Source organism: Haemorhous mexicanus, chromosome 6 (assembly GCF_027477595.1).
Source record: "Haemorhous mexicanus isolate bHaeMex1 chromosome 6, bHaeMex1.pri, whole genome shotgun sequence".
NCBI classification, from domain to species: domain Eukaryota; kingdom Metazoa; phylum Chordata; class Aves; order Passeriformes; family Fringillidae; genus Haemorhous; species Haemorhous mexicanus.
In genome coordinates, this window is record NC_082346.1 from 32,366,519 (window position 1) to 32,384,404 (window position 17,886).

At 40.0% G+C, this 17,886-nt stretch overlaps 1 protein-coding gene across 2 annotated transcripts in view; it reads left to right on the forward strand.

The window, feature by feature from the left end:
- PLEKHH1 (pleckstrin homology, MyTH4 and FERM domain containing H1) overlaps positions 1–17,515 on the forward strand; it is a 53,826-nt gene extending 36,311 nt beyond the window's left edge. For both annotated transcript variants that reach the window (XM_059849724.1, XM_059849725.1), the window contains exons 18-29: positions 627–739; positions 1,416–1,592; positions 2,378–2,475; positions 5,008–5,185; positions 5,601–5,756; positions 8,172–8,272; positions 9,999–10,140; positions 11,040–11,182; positions 12,096–12,225; positions 13,862–13,948; positions 14,466–14,612; positions 14,924–17,515. In XM_059849724.1, the coding sequence (XP_059705707.1) occupies positions 627–739; positions 1,416–1,592; positions 2,378–2,475; positions 5,008–5,185; positions 5,601–5,756; positions 8,172–8,272; positions 9,999–10,140; positions 11,040–11,182; positions 12,096–12,225; positions 13,862–13,948; positions 14,466–14,612; positions 14,924–15,100 (1,649 nt within the window). In that variant the 3' untranslated portion in view covers positions 15,101–17,515. The remainder of the gene's footprint in view (positions 1–626; positions 740–1,415; positions 1,593–2,377; positions 2,476–5,007; positions 5,186–5,600; positions 5,757–8,171; positions 8,273–9,998; positions 10,141–11,039; positions 11,183–12,095; positions 12,226–13,861; positions 13,949–14,465; positions 14,613–14,923) is intronic.
- Positions 17,516–17,886: the final 371 nt, after the last annotated feature.

A 17,886-nucleotide genomic window follows, 5' to 3' on the forward strand; every position in this document is an offset into this window, starting at 1 on the left:
GTGCTCTTCTCTTTAAACACACTCAAACACATTTGCCCTCCCACCTGTTTCTGTGTCTGCACATATAAACCTTTACCCATCCCCCCCATCCCTCCATCCCTCCATCCCTCCATCCTTCCATCCATCCTCATCTTTGACACCTGCTCATGCATTTATGTTTATGCACCATGTTCTCAAATATGTATTAACATTTGCATTCATACTTAAAACTTTTTTCTTGTCCTCTCACATATTCTGGACCCATATGTGAACCTTGCTTCCTGCTGAATAGTGGCTTACACTAACAAAGACCCCCATTGCAGGCAGCTGCCCTGGCAGGGTTTGTGTCTCTGGTTTGAACACACACCTGAGCAGCTTCTCACCAGAATCCAGCTGACAGGAAGCTCTGGTGTAGCAGGACTGAGGATGCCAATACTTCTTTCTGCTGATGACTAATGCTGCTGGCGACTCCTTATTCATGGTGGGCTTTGCTGAAATCAGTGAAGTGTCACCAAAGATAATGTGGCCTAGTGCAGTGCTGCTTCCTCTGGTGCTCTGCCATCTCAGGAAGGCTCCTTGTCAACATGGACACTGTTCTCTCTCTCCTGTTTCTGACACTGCATGTTTTTGCCCATCTGCTACCTCAGATTCTCCTCTGTGGAAGCATCCTATGTTGTGCTACAGTAAAGATGGGTTGCACACATCCCTCACTACTCTGCCATCAGAGGCTCTACAGACTGAAGCCCTGAAACTTTTTAAGGTATTTAAAGGGACTTTGCATGCTTTCAGTTATTTTGCTATGTTGATGGGGCAGTAACATTGTTTGGTCATGTTGTACAACGTTTATTGTCACTATGGGTTGCTTTAGACAGGCTTGCTGGTTCATTTAATTACAAGAGAACTGTTGGATTTTAAGTGTCATTCATTCTTTGGAGATTTTACTTTTCTTGTGCAGAATCTGGGTTTAGAGGTAATGCTCCCCACAGAATTCATGCTTCAAAGTTAGCTTTGTTCTTCTTTTTCCTCTCCAATGGTTGGATTGAAGGAAACAGAAACAATTCACTGGCAAACTCAGTTGTCTTAGTAAGACCAATGGTGAAGCCGCTGGAGTTGCACTGTCCAAGTATAAGATCAGGAAAGAGGCTGGAGAGTGTGAACAAGGTAAAACACAGGCATGGAAGGCAGGAGGCACATTTTCCCCTCATTTTCTTTTGCTGCCTTGGAAGTTCCTTAGATGGGGGGAGGTTGAGTAAATTTTCTAGTTGCCATAACTAAGGAAGGAGGAATAGGAATTAAGTATTGACTCTCTTCCCTCCTTTCAAGGTTATTTATTAACTGTCTGTAAGTTAATAAATACATCTGGTGAACCTAGCCTAGAAGGTACCAGAGAAAAGTTGCTGTATTAGTAGCATCAACTAACTTCTACTCTTTCACAGTCCTGTCAGCTGTTCATCAACGTTCCTGTGGAGGCGTCCTCTATTGATTACCATGTGTCACTTGCCCAGACAGCACTGCAGGTGTGCTTGACACATACTGAGCTGCAGAATGAAATTTACTGTCAGCTTGTTAAACAGACCAGCTGCCGACAACCCCAGAACCACTCAGTCATTCAGGTCAGTTCCTCTTTATTTAGTGCCACCCTGCAAAAACTTTCCATTTAATCCCATGGTTTTAATTAGTAGCTATCAGACTGGCTCTCCCAAAATAGTGCTTATGCTAAAGGTGTGCTGGTGGAAAGAGAATCTCAGCACTGATCTGCAAAGAAGAGCACTAAGAATATAACTCCTTGAAAAATAAATTTTAGTTTAAATATAACTGTTTACCACTTGCAAATAGTCTATTCAGACCATATTCAGAATCAAAGTTCATAGCTTGTGTTGTCTTGCTATAACTGTCACATGGTATTAATTTTGTTTTGCATTTTGGATAATCAACAGCATACAAGTCATGAATATTATTATTAACCATGAAATCTGAATCTTGCACTGTAATTGTTGGGTAAAGAAAAGGAACAAGTTATAGCATGAATGTACATACGCAATTACAATATTCCCAGCTCAAATGAGACATTAAAATCACGTTGAATAATAATGGATCTAATTTGAAATAAAGTTTTCTTTTTTGGTTATGATTTTCTGTTACATAGTATTAATTTAGGTCTTAATTGTTGACTCAGTTGTAGTTACAGAAATTTACAGAACTCAAATGTTCAGAAGTAGCCAATCATACTGAAGAGCAGTCTGACCATTACTGCCTCTGAAACATCTTGAACTACACATCCAGAAAGGGTCACTCCAAAAAGCACTAGTCACTGTCCATCATTTTGGCTGTAGTAGTCTGTGAAAGACAACAGGTAAAAAGTACAGAACAAGAGTGATTTCCAGTTTTGTGTTCACAGTGCTGGCAGCTCCTGGCTTTATGTGCTCCTCTATTCCTGCCTCAACATCACTTCCTCTGGTACATCAAACAGCACTTGCAGCGACACGCAGACCCCAGGTAAGGACTGCAACAGCATTTCATTCTGCTCAGCTGACTGCCTCTTGCACTCATTGCAGATAAAGAGGGGAGCAATTTTGGAACACACCCCTACAGATATATATTGAGAGAGAGGTCAGAAGGTTCCCAGTAGTGTAAAGCTGTGCCCCTTCAACCAGTCACATTAATTTGTCATTTAGATGGAGCTAGTTCACAAAACTGAGTGACCTATACTTGCAAAAGACCTTTTTGTAGATATAACTGGAGTTACATTGGGAAGTTTTTGCTTATACAGCTACTTTCTTTAATTGACAGAAAGACAGACTGAAGTAATTACTTGGAATGAATTACTTAACTTTTAGGTGGTTACATTCTGCTGTCCGGCAAAGTGCCAGAACAAAAGTGAGGCTTAAACATCTCAGGGAACTATAAAAAGTTAGGAAAAACAAACAAACCTGAAACATGTGCTAGTAGTGTTTTCTCTTACTTCTTTTGTGTGTAATTATGGTAACAGCAAGAAGTTGTTCTCCATTGTTCATGCTGTGCTCTGTGTTTGTTTCCATGGTGATCTGGTCTTCAGTGTATCTCACTGTGTCCTTAGCAGGGAGGTCACTGCTAGAGATGTCGAGTTGTCTGTTGCAAAAATACACTGTTTTAAGACAAAAGTTAAAGAGTAAAAGTAAAAAATCCTTTCAAACAAATATTCATATTCAATTAATAAGCCTAAATCTGCCATTGGACTCAAGCTAAAAGTCTCCTGACACTGCAAAGGAAATGTGTACTTCTGTCAAGCATTTAATTTTCTTAACTGTTGCCTCTCATTTGCTATTTCTTCTCAAAAGCAAAAATACAGGTATTGGGCACTCCGCAGTGTTCAGGTTCTCTCTCCATTTGCTAAGACAACATGTTAGGGATCTCTTGTCTAGTACTAGGAACCATCTCTTCAAACTTGTCCATTATCAGCTCCCAGACAGGCCCATTCAACTCACTAGTGGAACTGCTCTGCTGTTGGAGACTGTTGAATTTCACAAGGATTTGCTGGGCAGTGTGAAACTGATTTGTTACATCAGCTTCAAGCTCTACTATGCTGATGGTCTGCCCAAAAGCACCTTTGTGAACAAATATATGCCAAGCAGAAACAAAGAGGAAATGTATTTATATGATCCAGCTATGAAACAATTATTAGGGCTAGACAAAATCCAAAAATTACATTAAAAAGAGCCTATATTCACCTGTGGTTTAGCTTAGATTTGGAGCACTTGCTAAATGGGATTTAGCATGGCTCCTTCTCCCTAGCTCTAGGAGCACTTACCTCTTTTTGGATGGAGTAGATACAGCTTTTTTTTTTTTCTTGACCAGTTAATTAGATATACTTTCCCTGTTTCCCACAGCAAGCAAGACACTAGAATGTTTACACTGCATAATGCCTATGGGTCTAGATCTATTCTAGGTATTAAAAGATCTTAATTAGAAGAATTACAGATCTTAATTCTAAGTATTGTTTTTTATCACGTGAAAGGTGATCTCAGCGTAGATATCCAGTCTCAGTCTCTAAGAGAGGAAGAAAAGTGGGGCCAAGTTCTAAGTGAGAAGTCACAGGGCTCAGGAGCATCTGGAAACCAGACATAACAGCTTCTTGATGAAGCAAGATTATCTATCTGAATATTGTCCAAGTTCATTACTGGGGAGGTGAGAAATATATTGCTGCAGTGAAAAGCCAGAACTCCTGACTTCCATGCTGCTTGTAGGGATTTAACTGGAGCTTTAGTAATGTACTGAGCTCCTGAAGGCATTTTGAGTGAAATTGTTTTCCCCTAGAAAGTGATAGCACAGTTACAAATCCATACAAATCCTTCAATATCAGAACTTACTGAGTATATACATTCCTAACATTTTTGTGCAAGGTGCAGTTGACCATTCTTGCTTGACTTTGGAGACACATCTTTTTGATGCTGTTCAATGGAGCACTCTCTTCAGCAGACAGTAAACCGATCATCTTCGTAACTTCCCCTATCTTGTATTGAACTGTCAACAAATCTAAGCTTGCTTGGAATCCCTGTCAAGTCTCTTGGTTGGCAGATAGGATTAATGGAAACTTACAATTTGTACAACTGTGTAAATTAATAAACACAGCTTGTAATGCATTAGTCTCACAGGGTTATACAACTCAGTGTTTACCAGGACTTGACACCATAGTAACTAAATTCCACTGGCATGACAGCAAGTTTGAGGGTGAATTGATCTTGACTTGACAGATACTTTGATGGCAACAGGGTACAGAAGAGGGTATGTGTCCAGTCCACATAGAGGCAAGGCATACTCTTGTGTTTCCTACAGAGTCCATTGTCTGCCTTAGTTTTACAGATCCTTGGAGCTCAGGTTTGTGTTGTGGCTTTTCACTTGAGCTGCTAGTCTGTTGAGATGAACAGTGGATCTGCATAGAGACATATCTTTGCTGGAGCAAAAGCCTGAGGGAGGAATGCATGGCACGGGAAATTGAAGAGGACGTGGCACTTGGAGCATGTTTGTGGTTCTCTCCCCCTCTTTGCCTAGGAGTGAGATAGGCAAGTATGCCATCTACTGCCAGAGATCAGTGGACCGCACGGTGCAGGCTGGAGAGCGCGAAGCCAAGCCCTCCCGGATGGAGATCGTGTCCATCCTGCTGAGAAATCCCTACCACCACTCACTCCCATTCAGCATCCCAGTGCACTTCATGAATGGAACGTACCAGGTGAGCCACCACAGCTGCCTTTCTGCTGGGCACTAGAGGACTGCACCATAACCTGCCTCCTTCCTGTGGGTGGGTAGCACCATGGTATTTATACATATCTCCAGTATATATACTGGGAGATAAACAATGCTTCTCCTCCTTGCTGCTTTAAATGATTTCCCAAAAAAGTGAAAGGAATTCACCCCTAGCTCTACAGATCTTAGGAAGAAAAGGTAGCTGAGAAAAAGGGAGAGATGTTGGAAGTGTCTCAGTACGGGAAAGAATGTGATATGAAGGGAGTCAGTACACAAGTGTTGTCCCTGGAGCTGGCAGTTAATCCTGAGATGCTAATCCGTAGGGAAACACCTTCATTAGTTGTGATACCCATCAATAGTCACAATTCTTGTATCCTCAGTTAAGTCCTCTTTCATTGCAGGTTGTAGGTTTTGATGGTTCCTCAACTGTTGATGAATTCATCCAGAGACTGAACCAGGAAACAGGAATGAGGAAGCCATCCCATATGGGATTTTCTCTGTTCACAGATGATCCTTCTGGCAGGAATTTGGAACATTGTTTGCCTGGCAATATGAAGGTATTTATTTTTCTCCTCTGCTACCTTTAGTATACATCTTTTGAAGGACTGCTAAATGATTAATAAATTTTTATTAATGAATTAAGATCAAATAAGCTTGGATATTGTCTATCTAGATTCGGATTCACAGATGAGATTCCTGCACTTGGGTCACAACAACCCCAGGCAGCCCTATAGGCTGAGGGAATAGTGGCTGGAAAGCTGCTCAGAGGAAGAGGACCTCAGGGTCTTGGTCAACAGCCGTCTGAACACATCTTGCACTGTGCCCAGGTGGCCAAGAAGGCCAATGACATCCTGGCCTGTATCAGTGTGGCCAGCAGGAGCAGGGAAGGGACTGTCTGCCTGTACCCAGCTCTGGTTTTAGGCCCCTCACAATAAGAAAGACATTGAGGTGCTGGAGCAGGTCCAGAGAAGGGCAGCAAAGATTAGGCAGCAAAGATCACTTTGCTGAAAGAGTTTCTCAAGCATTGGAACAGGCTGCCCAGGGAAGTGGTGGAGTCACTGCCCTGGAGGTATTTAAAAGACCTGTAGATGTGTCACTTGGGGACATGGTTTAGTGGTAGATTTGGCAGTGCTGGTTTGATGATTAGGCTTGCTCATCTTAAAGGTCTTTTTCAAACTAAATGATTCTATGATTCTATAATTAGCTAGCCTAATCTGATATAGTTCTTAATGGAAAGACCTATTTTAGTAGGTGATAAATTGGTCAATTTTGAAAAACTCTAACTCAGATTTTAGCACATATTAAAGTTTAATTTGTCTTGACTACAAAATTGAAATATGACTGAGCTAGCCAGCATGATCAGATATCACAACTGACATCAAATGTGACACTCCTAATTGAGACAAAATTATGTTAGGCTGTGAATCTTTTGGCATGTCTGTATAAATTCCATCTGTTGGCTTATGAAGTATCTCCTTGCTGTCTCCAGATAACTCAGGCTTTCACTGTTGATAGGAGTATACAGGGGAGAAAGCTCTACTGAGTAGGGCTTCACTTTAAGAAAGAGTGTCGTGGCCTAGATCAAGGGAAAAAGAAAGCAGATAAAGTGTTAGTACCTGTGACTTTCATATGGAGATTTTTACCCATGCTGCAGCTGATTGACTGCCTTAACTGAGCAGACTGGCTGCCATGAATGAGACCCATCAGATTTTGGTACAAACCTGTGAGAATAATTTGTAATACGGCGTTAGTGGAGGAATAGTTGTAGTGCAACTTTGAAGAGGTCCTGATAACTGTAGGGAACTTAAACAATCAATATTACACAGTGTAAAATTTCACATTAAGCAACAGAGGGAGAAGATACCAATAACTTTGAAGAAGATGGTTTGAAAGAAAACTACCACGGACAGTACCAAATTGTATAATTTGTTTTCATGGCCCCATAAAGATCAGGTAATCTGGAGCTTTGCTGGTAATTGGACCATCTGGAGAGATGAGGTATCAGAGTAAACAAAGGAGCTTGAGACAATCAAAGGCATCACTTTGCCTTGGCAAGTAAATAATGACCAGTAAATCTCAGTAGCTTAAGAGAGGTTTAGAGGTCTGATTATGTATTTCATGTGGCTTCTTATGTTCACATTCCTTTAACTGAGATGCCATCAAAAGAGAAGTAGGGGCCTTCATTAGACCACTTGTAAAAGAACTAGAATAACCAGGAGGAGCTGAATGGAAGGAAAAAACCAAACAAAACCCATGTTATTATGAAAAATGTCTGAGTTACAAAGTTGGACTCTAGGACCAAACATTCCCAAAATTTGGACATTCACATGCAAGGGTTTGGTATATCCATGCACATTCCGCTGCTGCTCAGAGGACATTAGTGCTTTAGTTTGGCTCAAGAGGGCACTTTTGAAGTAAACCTAACCAGTCATTCCTATTAACCAATTTTACCACATTCCTCACATTAAGGAGTAATCTGAGAGCAGGAAATTGATTCTTTTTACATGAAACATGAACTGGAAATTGTCATCCAATGTAGTAGAGGACTTTCAGGTCACTTGGTTGCACTACTAGTGTGGGCATGGAGACTTAGGAACTGGTGTTTCTCTGTGCAGATCTGTTCCTCCTGAGCTTTGCTACTTGCTAACGTAGGCATAGCCACAAGAATTACTACCAGACCAGAATTCATGTGACCAGATTTCATTCATTACTACATGACCAGTATTCTACTAGACCAGAATTCTAACCCCTGCAGGTTACAGCTGGAGTTTTCAGTTGGAATGCTTTAGTTTTTACATACTGGGCAACAGAAAAAGGATGTGTTTTGTCACTTTGAGCTGTGTTTATGCTGATCCAGTCTGTCTCTTTATCTTCTGTGTTTCACAATATTTTATTCACTTGCTTTCCCCTCAAGCCTTGGCTATATATTTCACTTAAGTTTGTGTCTCCTCTCTCCTTGATATTTTTTAAAGATCTGTGATGTCATTTCTAAATGGGAACAAGCCTTAAAAGAATTGCATCCTGGGAAATATGAAGGTGGCACAAGAATTGTAAAGTTGACCTATAAGAACAGGTACTGTTCTCTGTTGGGTGGCCTTATTACTGCTGTTAATTAAACATTCTAGACTGCTTATATCTGTGTAAATGACAAGTAATTTATAGCATCGTTGGTGACAAAACTATTTTAGCTAAGATGCAGTTAAATCCTACAGGAGATGTGATGGGTTTTGTCTGTTGCATTTACAAAAGCATATGGCCTAGGGGTAAAACCCAAACCACTTTGCAATAGCAGAATAGACTTAAAAATAGTCAACAACTAGCTGTAGCACAGTAGGGCATCCTTGGCACAATTTCATTTGCCTAGATCCTAAAACACAATTGAAGAATGTGCATTAGGTGAGAGGAAGAGAGACCTAGAGGAAAAATCACTAGTGAAAACAAGTATGCCACAGCTTGTAATTAAGGGAACAATCACAAAGATAAAAAAGATAGAACAATGTTTTAAATCATATGAGCTGTATAAAAGCAGTGTCCAAGCTTTATAAAGGAAGAAATGTCAAAAATTAGATGATGAAAGATGGTAGAGAAGGGAAGTAAAAGACAAAGATCTAAATGAAAAATTGGAACAAGTTAATCACTTATAATACAGGTAGGAATTCTGAATTCCAGTAAATCAAGAGCTGTAGGAGAACAAGGAATGAATTCTCTTTGCAGGTGAAACAAAGGCTGCCCCAAAACTGAACAGAGAGTTCACTATTGAACATGTGAAGATTTTGATGACTGTAATGGTGGGAACAAATTTCTGTCAACTTTGTTAGTTGGTATAATAGAGGTGAAAGCAGAAGCTAGTGCTTCTGACCCAGAAGGTTGTATTTGTTTCAGCAGTATTATTTTGTTGAGCTGGAATGTGCATAGGCTAGACAGTAAGGATGTTTTGATACGGTCTTTCCAAGGCTGGACTGTTCTAACACCAAGGACTCTGATAAAACATTTGTAAGGTCAGTATGGTCCTAAGAGGGTACTTAATCTCAAAGAGACATAAAAATAAATAAACTGATCCACTGGAATGAATATCTCATGTAGTGGAATTGTGGAATTTATAGCCATAGATGCAGCTTGAAATTATTAGGTGAATTAGTTGCTGTGCACTGTAAGCATGAGGAATGATTCTGGGAAGCATTCCCCAAGTTGGTGTCTTCAACCCCAACTAGTAATCTTGCTATACCATGTAAAAAAAATTCCAAGTGTCAATGGAATACAAAACAATAGGATGCTTTGATTTACAAGCATGTTTCCTTGAACAAAGTTGGCTAATTGTGTTTCCTATTTCCTGCTGAAGCAAACTGAGGCATTTTTTAATAAGTCTTCAGTGTAAGTGGTCAAATCCAAGCTGTCAAGTCTGCAAGGCTGCCTTGGAGAAGCTTACACATGTAGAGCAGAGGTAGTTCTCTTTTCTGTGATAAGCAGAGAAAGCCATAATGTAAATATTGCCTATCTGTGCTTGATTGGGATGAATGGATACTGATTTATCTGTGTTTAATAAGGGTTCACTATCTAGAAGTGGCTGGCTTACTGAATTCAAATAGCTTCCTAAGCTAGAATGCATGTTTTGAGCATCCTTGCTCAAATCTTGTTCATAAGGGAAACACCTCTGCTTCCAAATCTGTCCGGTACCTCCTCAGTGAAAAAAAAACCCACACCAAACCACACTTTTATTTTGCCTCACCTTGATTTAAGTTCCAGCTGTACTTTTCTGTTCACAGTATCTTTTTACCTTCACAATCCTCCTTATTTTTTAGATTGTATTTTCGGAGCCAGGCCAAAGGTGAGACAGACCGTGAGCGGTTGCTACTGGCCTTCCAAGTGAGCAGTGAAATAGCCAATGGAAGGTTTCCTGTTAATAAGGAATTAGCTCTGGAAATGGTGGCTCTAATGGCTCAGGTGAGTATGGCAGGAATCCTCTCTTTTGTCCTCCTTTGTCTGTACACTATGTTTGACTAAGCAGCTGCCTTTTACATCATAGGCACATCAAACACACCGTGTGATGTGTCAAACAAACACACCGTCAGATGTACCATGACAGATACATTATAGTAGCATACCTATGTTAGAACACCTTTTGCTGTAGGGAAATTTGCTCTAGCTATGTCTCACTTCCTTCTCAAGAAAAATATCGGAAAAACCAGAGTGAGGCTGAACTATCACTGGACCTGCTCCAATTAGCACCTTAGTAGAGATATGGAAATAGTGTCACCACTAGAATTCCATTAATAGTAAAAAATTCCCCTCTTGCACTGCCAATACCCTCTAACTCAGGAAGAGCATCTTCCAAGATCCTCCATTAGGTCTCCAGGTTTGCATTTAGTATTTTACCACATAAAACACACATTGTGGGTTGTTGGCATGATAAGCAATATAATAGTTTTTTACTGACCTGAAAAACTGAGTGTTGTATTTGTTAAAGCAGTGTAAACTGAGATAAAGAAGCGGGGGATGTGGTCCAAACTATTTACAAATATGCTGTTCTTTTAATTGGCCAATTGAAAATAAATCCCCAAAGCCTGGAAGTTTATACAGATGTGCCTCCTTATAACACATACCTGGTTGAGATCCTGTTCCACTCTCTTAGATCAGTAGATAATTCCTTGGGTAGTCATGTCCTCAGTGGTTGCTCTTTTGTATACATTTGCTATGGTTAATGCTGTAGACAACATTCCCCAGCTGTGTCTTTTTGCATGACTGATAAACACATTAGTTATCAGTATGGGAATTCACGGAATGTTCTGCTACATTAAAAACCTCATAATTCTGTTGCACTATAAACTATAATGTTGTCTTAGGTGGAATATGGGGATTTGGATCGACCAGGTTCTTCAAGTCCTGGGGGACCATCACAATTGAAAATGCAGCATCTTCTCCACCAGGTTTTAGAAAAATTCTACCCCAAACACTACAAGCAAAACATTACTCCTGAACAGCTCAGGTAAGCTGTTGGTTCTTCAATACTTTGCACTGAAATCAGCTTCTTCTTGCCAAATTGCCTTTACATTTAAGAAGTTTCAAGGAGCCCTGTCAAGATTATTTGATGTAGAGTTGCAAACAAAACAAAAGTGTCAGGAAAAGGCTCCCCTAAAGAAAAAGCAATATAAAAAGAGACAAATCACCAACTAGTTTTGCCATAGACAAGAAGTTTAGGCCTTTCACTTCCAAATTAGGCATCTCAGTTTCAAAAAACTAACCCAAGCCTGAGATGAATTCTGAGTTTTATGTTTTACATTTCCCCCAAGTGTCAGTTGAATCCAGATGCCTAACATTTTCAATAAGCTATAAAGCCAGCTTATATGGGTTGCTTTAGGTCATGCAGTAATTCTGGTAGGACATATTTTGGCTGGGTTTTTTGATGTTCTGACTTAGAAATTTTCACACACAGTGCAGAGAGCTCAAATACAAAATTCAGATGTTGCCACAGATCTCAGATATATCTGATTTAAAGGGAGAGAATGGTCTTCCTACAGATCCTAAGCTACTTAGGGATGCAGTGGTGGAAGTAACATAGTTACCTCCTTTTGGAAGCAAATTCCATCTTCCATGTAGCAAGGTAGCTGCCAAACCATCCCTAGTGAGTCAAATCAAGAGTGAGTTAATACATTTTGCCACTCCTTATAGAGCATACTACAGGCAAGGTATGAGGAAGGTGAGAAAGTCTGTGGAAGTAGAGAAAAGCTAAAATAAATTCAGGTTGTAGAACTGATAGTGCTAACAGCCCTGACTGTTAGTGCTGTGCAGAATAACCTTTTTGGAATGAAGAGGTACATTTATTAACTGTTCTAAGACTACATATGTTTCCTTGGAAGACATTAGTAAATAATACTGTCTTGTGTCTTGGATTCCTAAAGGCAACTGACAGACAGACTGGCGACAAAGTGGATGGTGCTGCAGGGATGTTCTCCACCAGAATGCATTCGAATTTATTTGACAGTGGCCCGGAAATGGCCTCTCTTTGGAACCAAAATATTTGCTGCTAAGGTAACTGGAGCACACTTTTTTCTGTTTCCAAGAGTGAATTATCTGAGAAGAGACATACCTACAGTCTCTGGTAACACTTCTATTTCAGAAAGGTTAAAAATTGAACAACTCTGTTCTGAACGAGCAGCCCTGGTACCATATAGGTTGAAGAAGAAGGAAGACAAGTATATTCTAACCAGTAGGGGTTGCTAGTGTTCAGTAAAGAAATACTGAAGGTTCCCTGGCTGTGTCAATTGATCATGATGCAGAGTAGTTACTACCTGTCCTTGCAAGCCTTGCCAAAGCTTTCTCAGGCAGCAATTTTCCTGGACAATAAGGTTGCGATGGCAGTTTAAAACATAACATTTACATACCACAGAGGGGGAGGAAGGGAAGAGTCACCCCTAAGTCACACCTGGCACTGATGCCAGCTGTAAGAAGAATGGCTACTTCAGTCCTGTTGTCTGCTTGACACAAACTGGATGCTTTCCTTGCCACATGAGAGAGGTAAGTACTGCTAATGTCCTGTTGCAGAAACAGAAATGAAAGTACACATTGGGTAAGGTACCAGCCCACAGGCCTCAGTGGGAGAGCAAAGAACAGCTGCAGGGAGCGGTTCCCCCAGTAGTTTGTACTATCCCTCACTCCATTCCAGGCTAGAGCTCTGTAGCTGTTGCTCATGCCTGAGCTAATTTCTTACCACATAATGGCTGTCTGAGAAATCAGACAGGTTTTGGCATTAACCATCTTTCCCATCCCAGCAGAAATTTCTGCTGCTGAAAGCTTGAGGGAGGTCTTCTTCATGGTTACATGTCTCTTGTTTTGAAGTCAAAGCTGCTCTGGTCTAATGATGAAAGGGACCTCTTGAGTAAATATACAAGAAAATAAATAGTAATAAATATACAACATACTTTTCAAAAGACAGTTATTTCCACTGTCAGGACTAAAAGAGGTTGCTGTCAGAAGAGGTTACTGGTATTTGAGGTTACTGACAGAATATGTAATTGATTATACTGAAGAATCAGAATATAGAATAGGTGCACCCACAGATGAAATAGTGTTGGTATTACTGGTGATTAATGCATGTTATAACTTTTCAGCAGTTAAACAGCAAAGCCTATGGCATTAGCCATGTAATAGCAGATTCCCAGGAAAGATTTTCTGTCATTAGTCAAAGCAAGTCATCTTCAACAGACAATTGATGCACATTTGCTGTAAGATTTTGTAAGAAACAAAATGGCATTGATGTGATAGTACTGGGTGCACTGGTATAGAAACCAGCAGGTTTCACTGCCTTCCTGACAGATAGGAGAGTATAAACACATATGCTGAGCAGAGTTGCCATGCTGTTGCTCTGTCTTAGCATTTCCTTCAATTTTAACCACACTGATGGCATCAAATTAACTTCAAAGGCTTTGTTATCCTCGTATCTCTTGTGCCACTACTCCAAAAAGTGTATGTAAATCTGAAAATGTTATTCCAAATTTTGGGGAAAGCTGTCTTAAAAGTCAAACCAGGTCACATCAGTAAGCCTTTAGTAAGCCTTTAGGATTTTTTTCTCATCTTCACTTTATCCTTAAATCTCAACTTTTATATCAGAAATATCATTCTGTGGTGTTCAAGGAATACCTGAATTAATAATTTTATTTCTCTCTAGCCTATTTTGCCTTCCTCATTGGAAGACAGTCCAGTCTGGATAGCTGTGAATGAAGATGGTATCAGCATACTGGATTATAACACAATGGTATGTTGAAGAACACTTTTTCATAGGAATACCTTACCTAGTACAGAAAGAGATTCCTTTCAGTCCAGTGAAAGTCACTAACAGTTTGTCTTTAACTTCAAATGTGAATTATTATTAGAAGTTAGTTTGTAAAAGTGAGAGATGAGGGAAGTCAGTGTTATGTTTGAACACTCCACAGACAAAGGAAAATTACAGCTGCAGTGTAAGGTAGGGCAGCAAACATGTTCATACATCTTGCAAAATCTCAGTGGTGTGTGCTTTACTACCACCATCTGGAATATAACAAAATCTGTGCTATGAAGTAGTGAGGCCTTAAGCACACCAGGAGAAAACTAGAAATGTAATTCTCACTTGAGCTTTCTTTGCCAGCTCTTACATATAGAGCTATCTACTGCCCTTCACTGCTGGAGACCTGGTGTTCTTGTGGGAAAAAGTAATATTAACTAATATATTAGTTTAAGGTAGACATTTGGAGGTTTTTACAGAACTATGACTTTTTCAAACTCTCTGTCTGCAGCATTTGAAGGTCTCTTATTCATACTCTTCTGTGCTGACCTTTGGAGGCTGTCGAGATGACTTCATGATTGTAGTCAGTAAAATGAAAGAAAGAAGTTCTGGAAAAAATAGCACTGAAAAACTCCTCTTCACAATGGCAATTCCAAAGGTAATTACAAATGAAAAGTGAGTTTCTTTCCAGCTGGCAGCATCAGGGCTGGGTGTTTTGTACTAGCCCTGGGGACTGGTACTTGTGACTGCTGCACTAGCTATATGTATTCAACAGATCCTTTGTAAGCTGGAACCTTTCAACAAGAGACTTATTTTACGTAACTCTTAAAGACAGGGCCTCATTTTAAAACTGAACAATTTCATGGGAGAAAGCCATTTACAAAAGCCATGCAGTCAACAGATTCTAAAAATCAAAGGGCATTCTTACCTCTAATTGACCTAGAGTTAATAATTTTCTCTTTTCCCCAGATTGTTGAAGCAACACTTCTGATTGCCAGCTACATTAACTATCGTTTGACTCCTTCACTGCTGTCTTCCACGCAGCCCTCACGAAGCCAAACACCTGCTAAGAAGCCCTGGGAGACTGAAAATCGGTGCTTTTTTCCTTCTGTGCCCCGAAGCACAAAGGGGCCCACCCTGCTCTAAGGGCTTGTTCCACATGAGCTGATTTTGTTGGTTATATACCACAGATTAATGCAGGCTCTGATTCCTTTTCCATAATAATAGACAAAGTTCCTTAGAGGTAGAGGCAGTGTACTTTCTCTTAAAAAAAAAAGTTGATTTGGGGGACTGTGCGGGAGTTTCCTTTCTGTGACACATTCCATCCAAAATACCATTCCTCAGGTCATTTGCCTGCACAGTGCTCCAGTCATTACATCTGCACTCATTCTTCCATCTCCTACTGTACTGCCTTGTTTTTCAAGTACATGGATTTTCTTTGATCCCTCCCATTTTCAGCTTTCAAAAGACAAACTTTTGTGTTCTTGCTCAGACATGAAAGAAAGACATTGCTAAGAAGGAAGAGGAATTAAACTCACGAGAATAATTCTGATGCAAGTCAAGGGTGATTTCAGACCTGAAATAGTGAGTATAGAATTAGAGTTCAGCAGTAGTTAAGAGTATTTTCAATTTTAAATAAAGGTGAAAGCCTAGGGTCTTTTCATGTTGAGTACTCAGAACAGCTGGGACCTGGACAGTGTCAGAGAACGCCCTGGCTCCTACAGGACCTGTGCATTTTGGAAACTGACACTGTTCTATGCAATAGATGAACATTAGATTGCTGCTGCAGGGCAGGGCTCAATGTGTCACATGTTCCACTCTCAGACAAGCACTTTCAAGGACTTTCTGATAACCACTGCTGTAGATGTGTTTGGAACTGCGCATTATCTCAGAAAAAAGAAGACAAGGCAGGCAAATTTTGTACTTTTCTGTCTTTCAGCAACTAGGACAGATCTTCCCAGACAAGCTCTGCCATTTTGACTTGGCAGAAGCTGCTTCTTTTAAACTCCTGCTTCCTTCATGTACCATAAGCAAGGAGGAGGTAGTCAGCAATTGTGTACTCATGTTCTTCTGACTTTCCTAAAGAATGTTGGTAAGTTTGATTTTTTTTTAATCTGTTTCAAAGGGACTTCATTATGAGAAGGTTATTGAATTTTAAACAAATAAAAATATAAATTCTTCATAAAAGATCTAAATCTACTTAGTTTAAGTTCAGCTATTTTGATAAGCATTCTAAAAAAGCTAAGGAAGAATAACTGCACTTTGAAAAGTACCGCATTCAACTTCATAATAATTATGCACTCATGGGCAGCTCTCCCAAATTAAAACAGTATGAATCCAACCACTAGACCAAAGTCAGAAATAGCAAACCAGTTATTTGCAAGTAAACAAACCAACCATACCAGTGTGTCTACTGCCACCAACCTTGACAAATCCAACTAATGCATATGGGGGAGCTGATAGATCAAGAAGGATTTTTTTCATACTTATGATGGGTGAAAAGCCACAGACTAAAAGAGAAGAGCAGGGGGCAGACAAAAATTGTTCTAAGCAATCCTTCATCAGCACCTTTTAATATAAAGCAAAAAAAAAAACCCAAACAAACAAAACAAACCCAACCCCAAACCATCCTCTTATAGAAACAGTATGGCAGACCTAAGACAGGAAAAGATTCTATGAACAGCGACCTGATTTGCACATACTGTAATGTACCCACTTGTTATGAATTTAAAGACCATCCCTTGAAGGTACAGAAAAGGGTAGAAGCTTTCTGAGCCGAAAATAACTTTAAGAAGGTATTTAGTCATTTTTGTTTTCCCTTAGATACTTTCCAGTTCCTCTATGTCTTGATAGTAGTTTGTATTTCCCCTCTCTCTCACAATGATCTTAGTACAGCTGTGTCAGTCAGAATACACAAAGTGTTACTCCTCCTCACTCTGTCACCTGTGCCTGACAATTTCTCCTGTATCTGAAGGTCTGTTTGACAGTTTGCTTCTGGTATTCCACCAGTAACAAAGCTGCTTCAGAATAGGCTGGAGCTGTCATCAGTGCTGGGGATGCTCAAGGCATAGAAGTCTCCAGACTGTATTTCTTCATGTCCTCAGAGACTTGAGGAGACTTGTACCAGGACAAACAGGAAACAGAGATGTTAAATAAACAGGAGCTCTCCTGAAACTCATTATTTTTTGCCACAATTGCACTTTAAATTGAAAAGCATGATACGCAAAACTCTCTTTCTTCCTTATTTCTTAAAAATATTCACCAACACTTGAGTGTTTCAGGGACCACCCCACTCTGATGGATGCACATATCCCTCCTATTTATAGCTTACCTGTCTTCTAACACCCCACCCTGTGTGGATACCTACTTTGTATGATTCTTTGGTAGAGAATATAATTTTTTATTTTAATCAAAGCTTTTGGCAATGACTGTTAATGCAGCATAGAATGAGATGACAAAAGCCTTTGTGTTCCTAACTGCTGTGTGTGAGTAAAAGGCTGTCTGGAAGATACTGTGAGATTTCTGTTTGTTCTTAATAAAATGCAGCTCATGAATTAATAACCATGAATTCAATGTGTATTATTCTCAGAATGAAATAAACTATTTTAAAAGCCAAAATATTCTTGATGTAAACAAAAATGAACATAGACTGTGTTTGGTATCAAGGCACAAACCATAGCTGGTATAAACCTGCCCTAGACTGATTCCTGTTTCTCTCTGCTGATCCTCTCTTAGCTTAAGTGGATGACTACACCATGGGGTGTTCACTCCTCTAAAAGATTGCTGAAGCCATCTTTCAGACTTCTTGCTGTGACACAGCTTCTTGGTAATTTCTTCAGTACACATTCTGAGGACTCCATGGGATTTTTACAGCATAGTCAGCACTCCCAGCCCACTCTTGAGCCCATGACTCTGTCCACTCTGCTGAGACA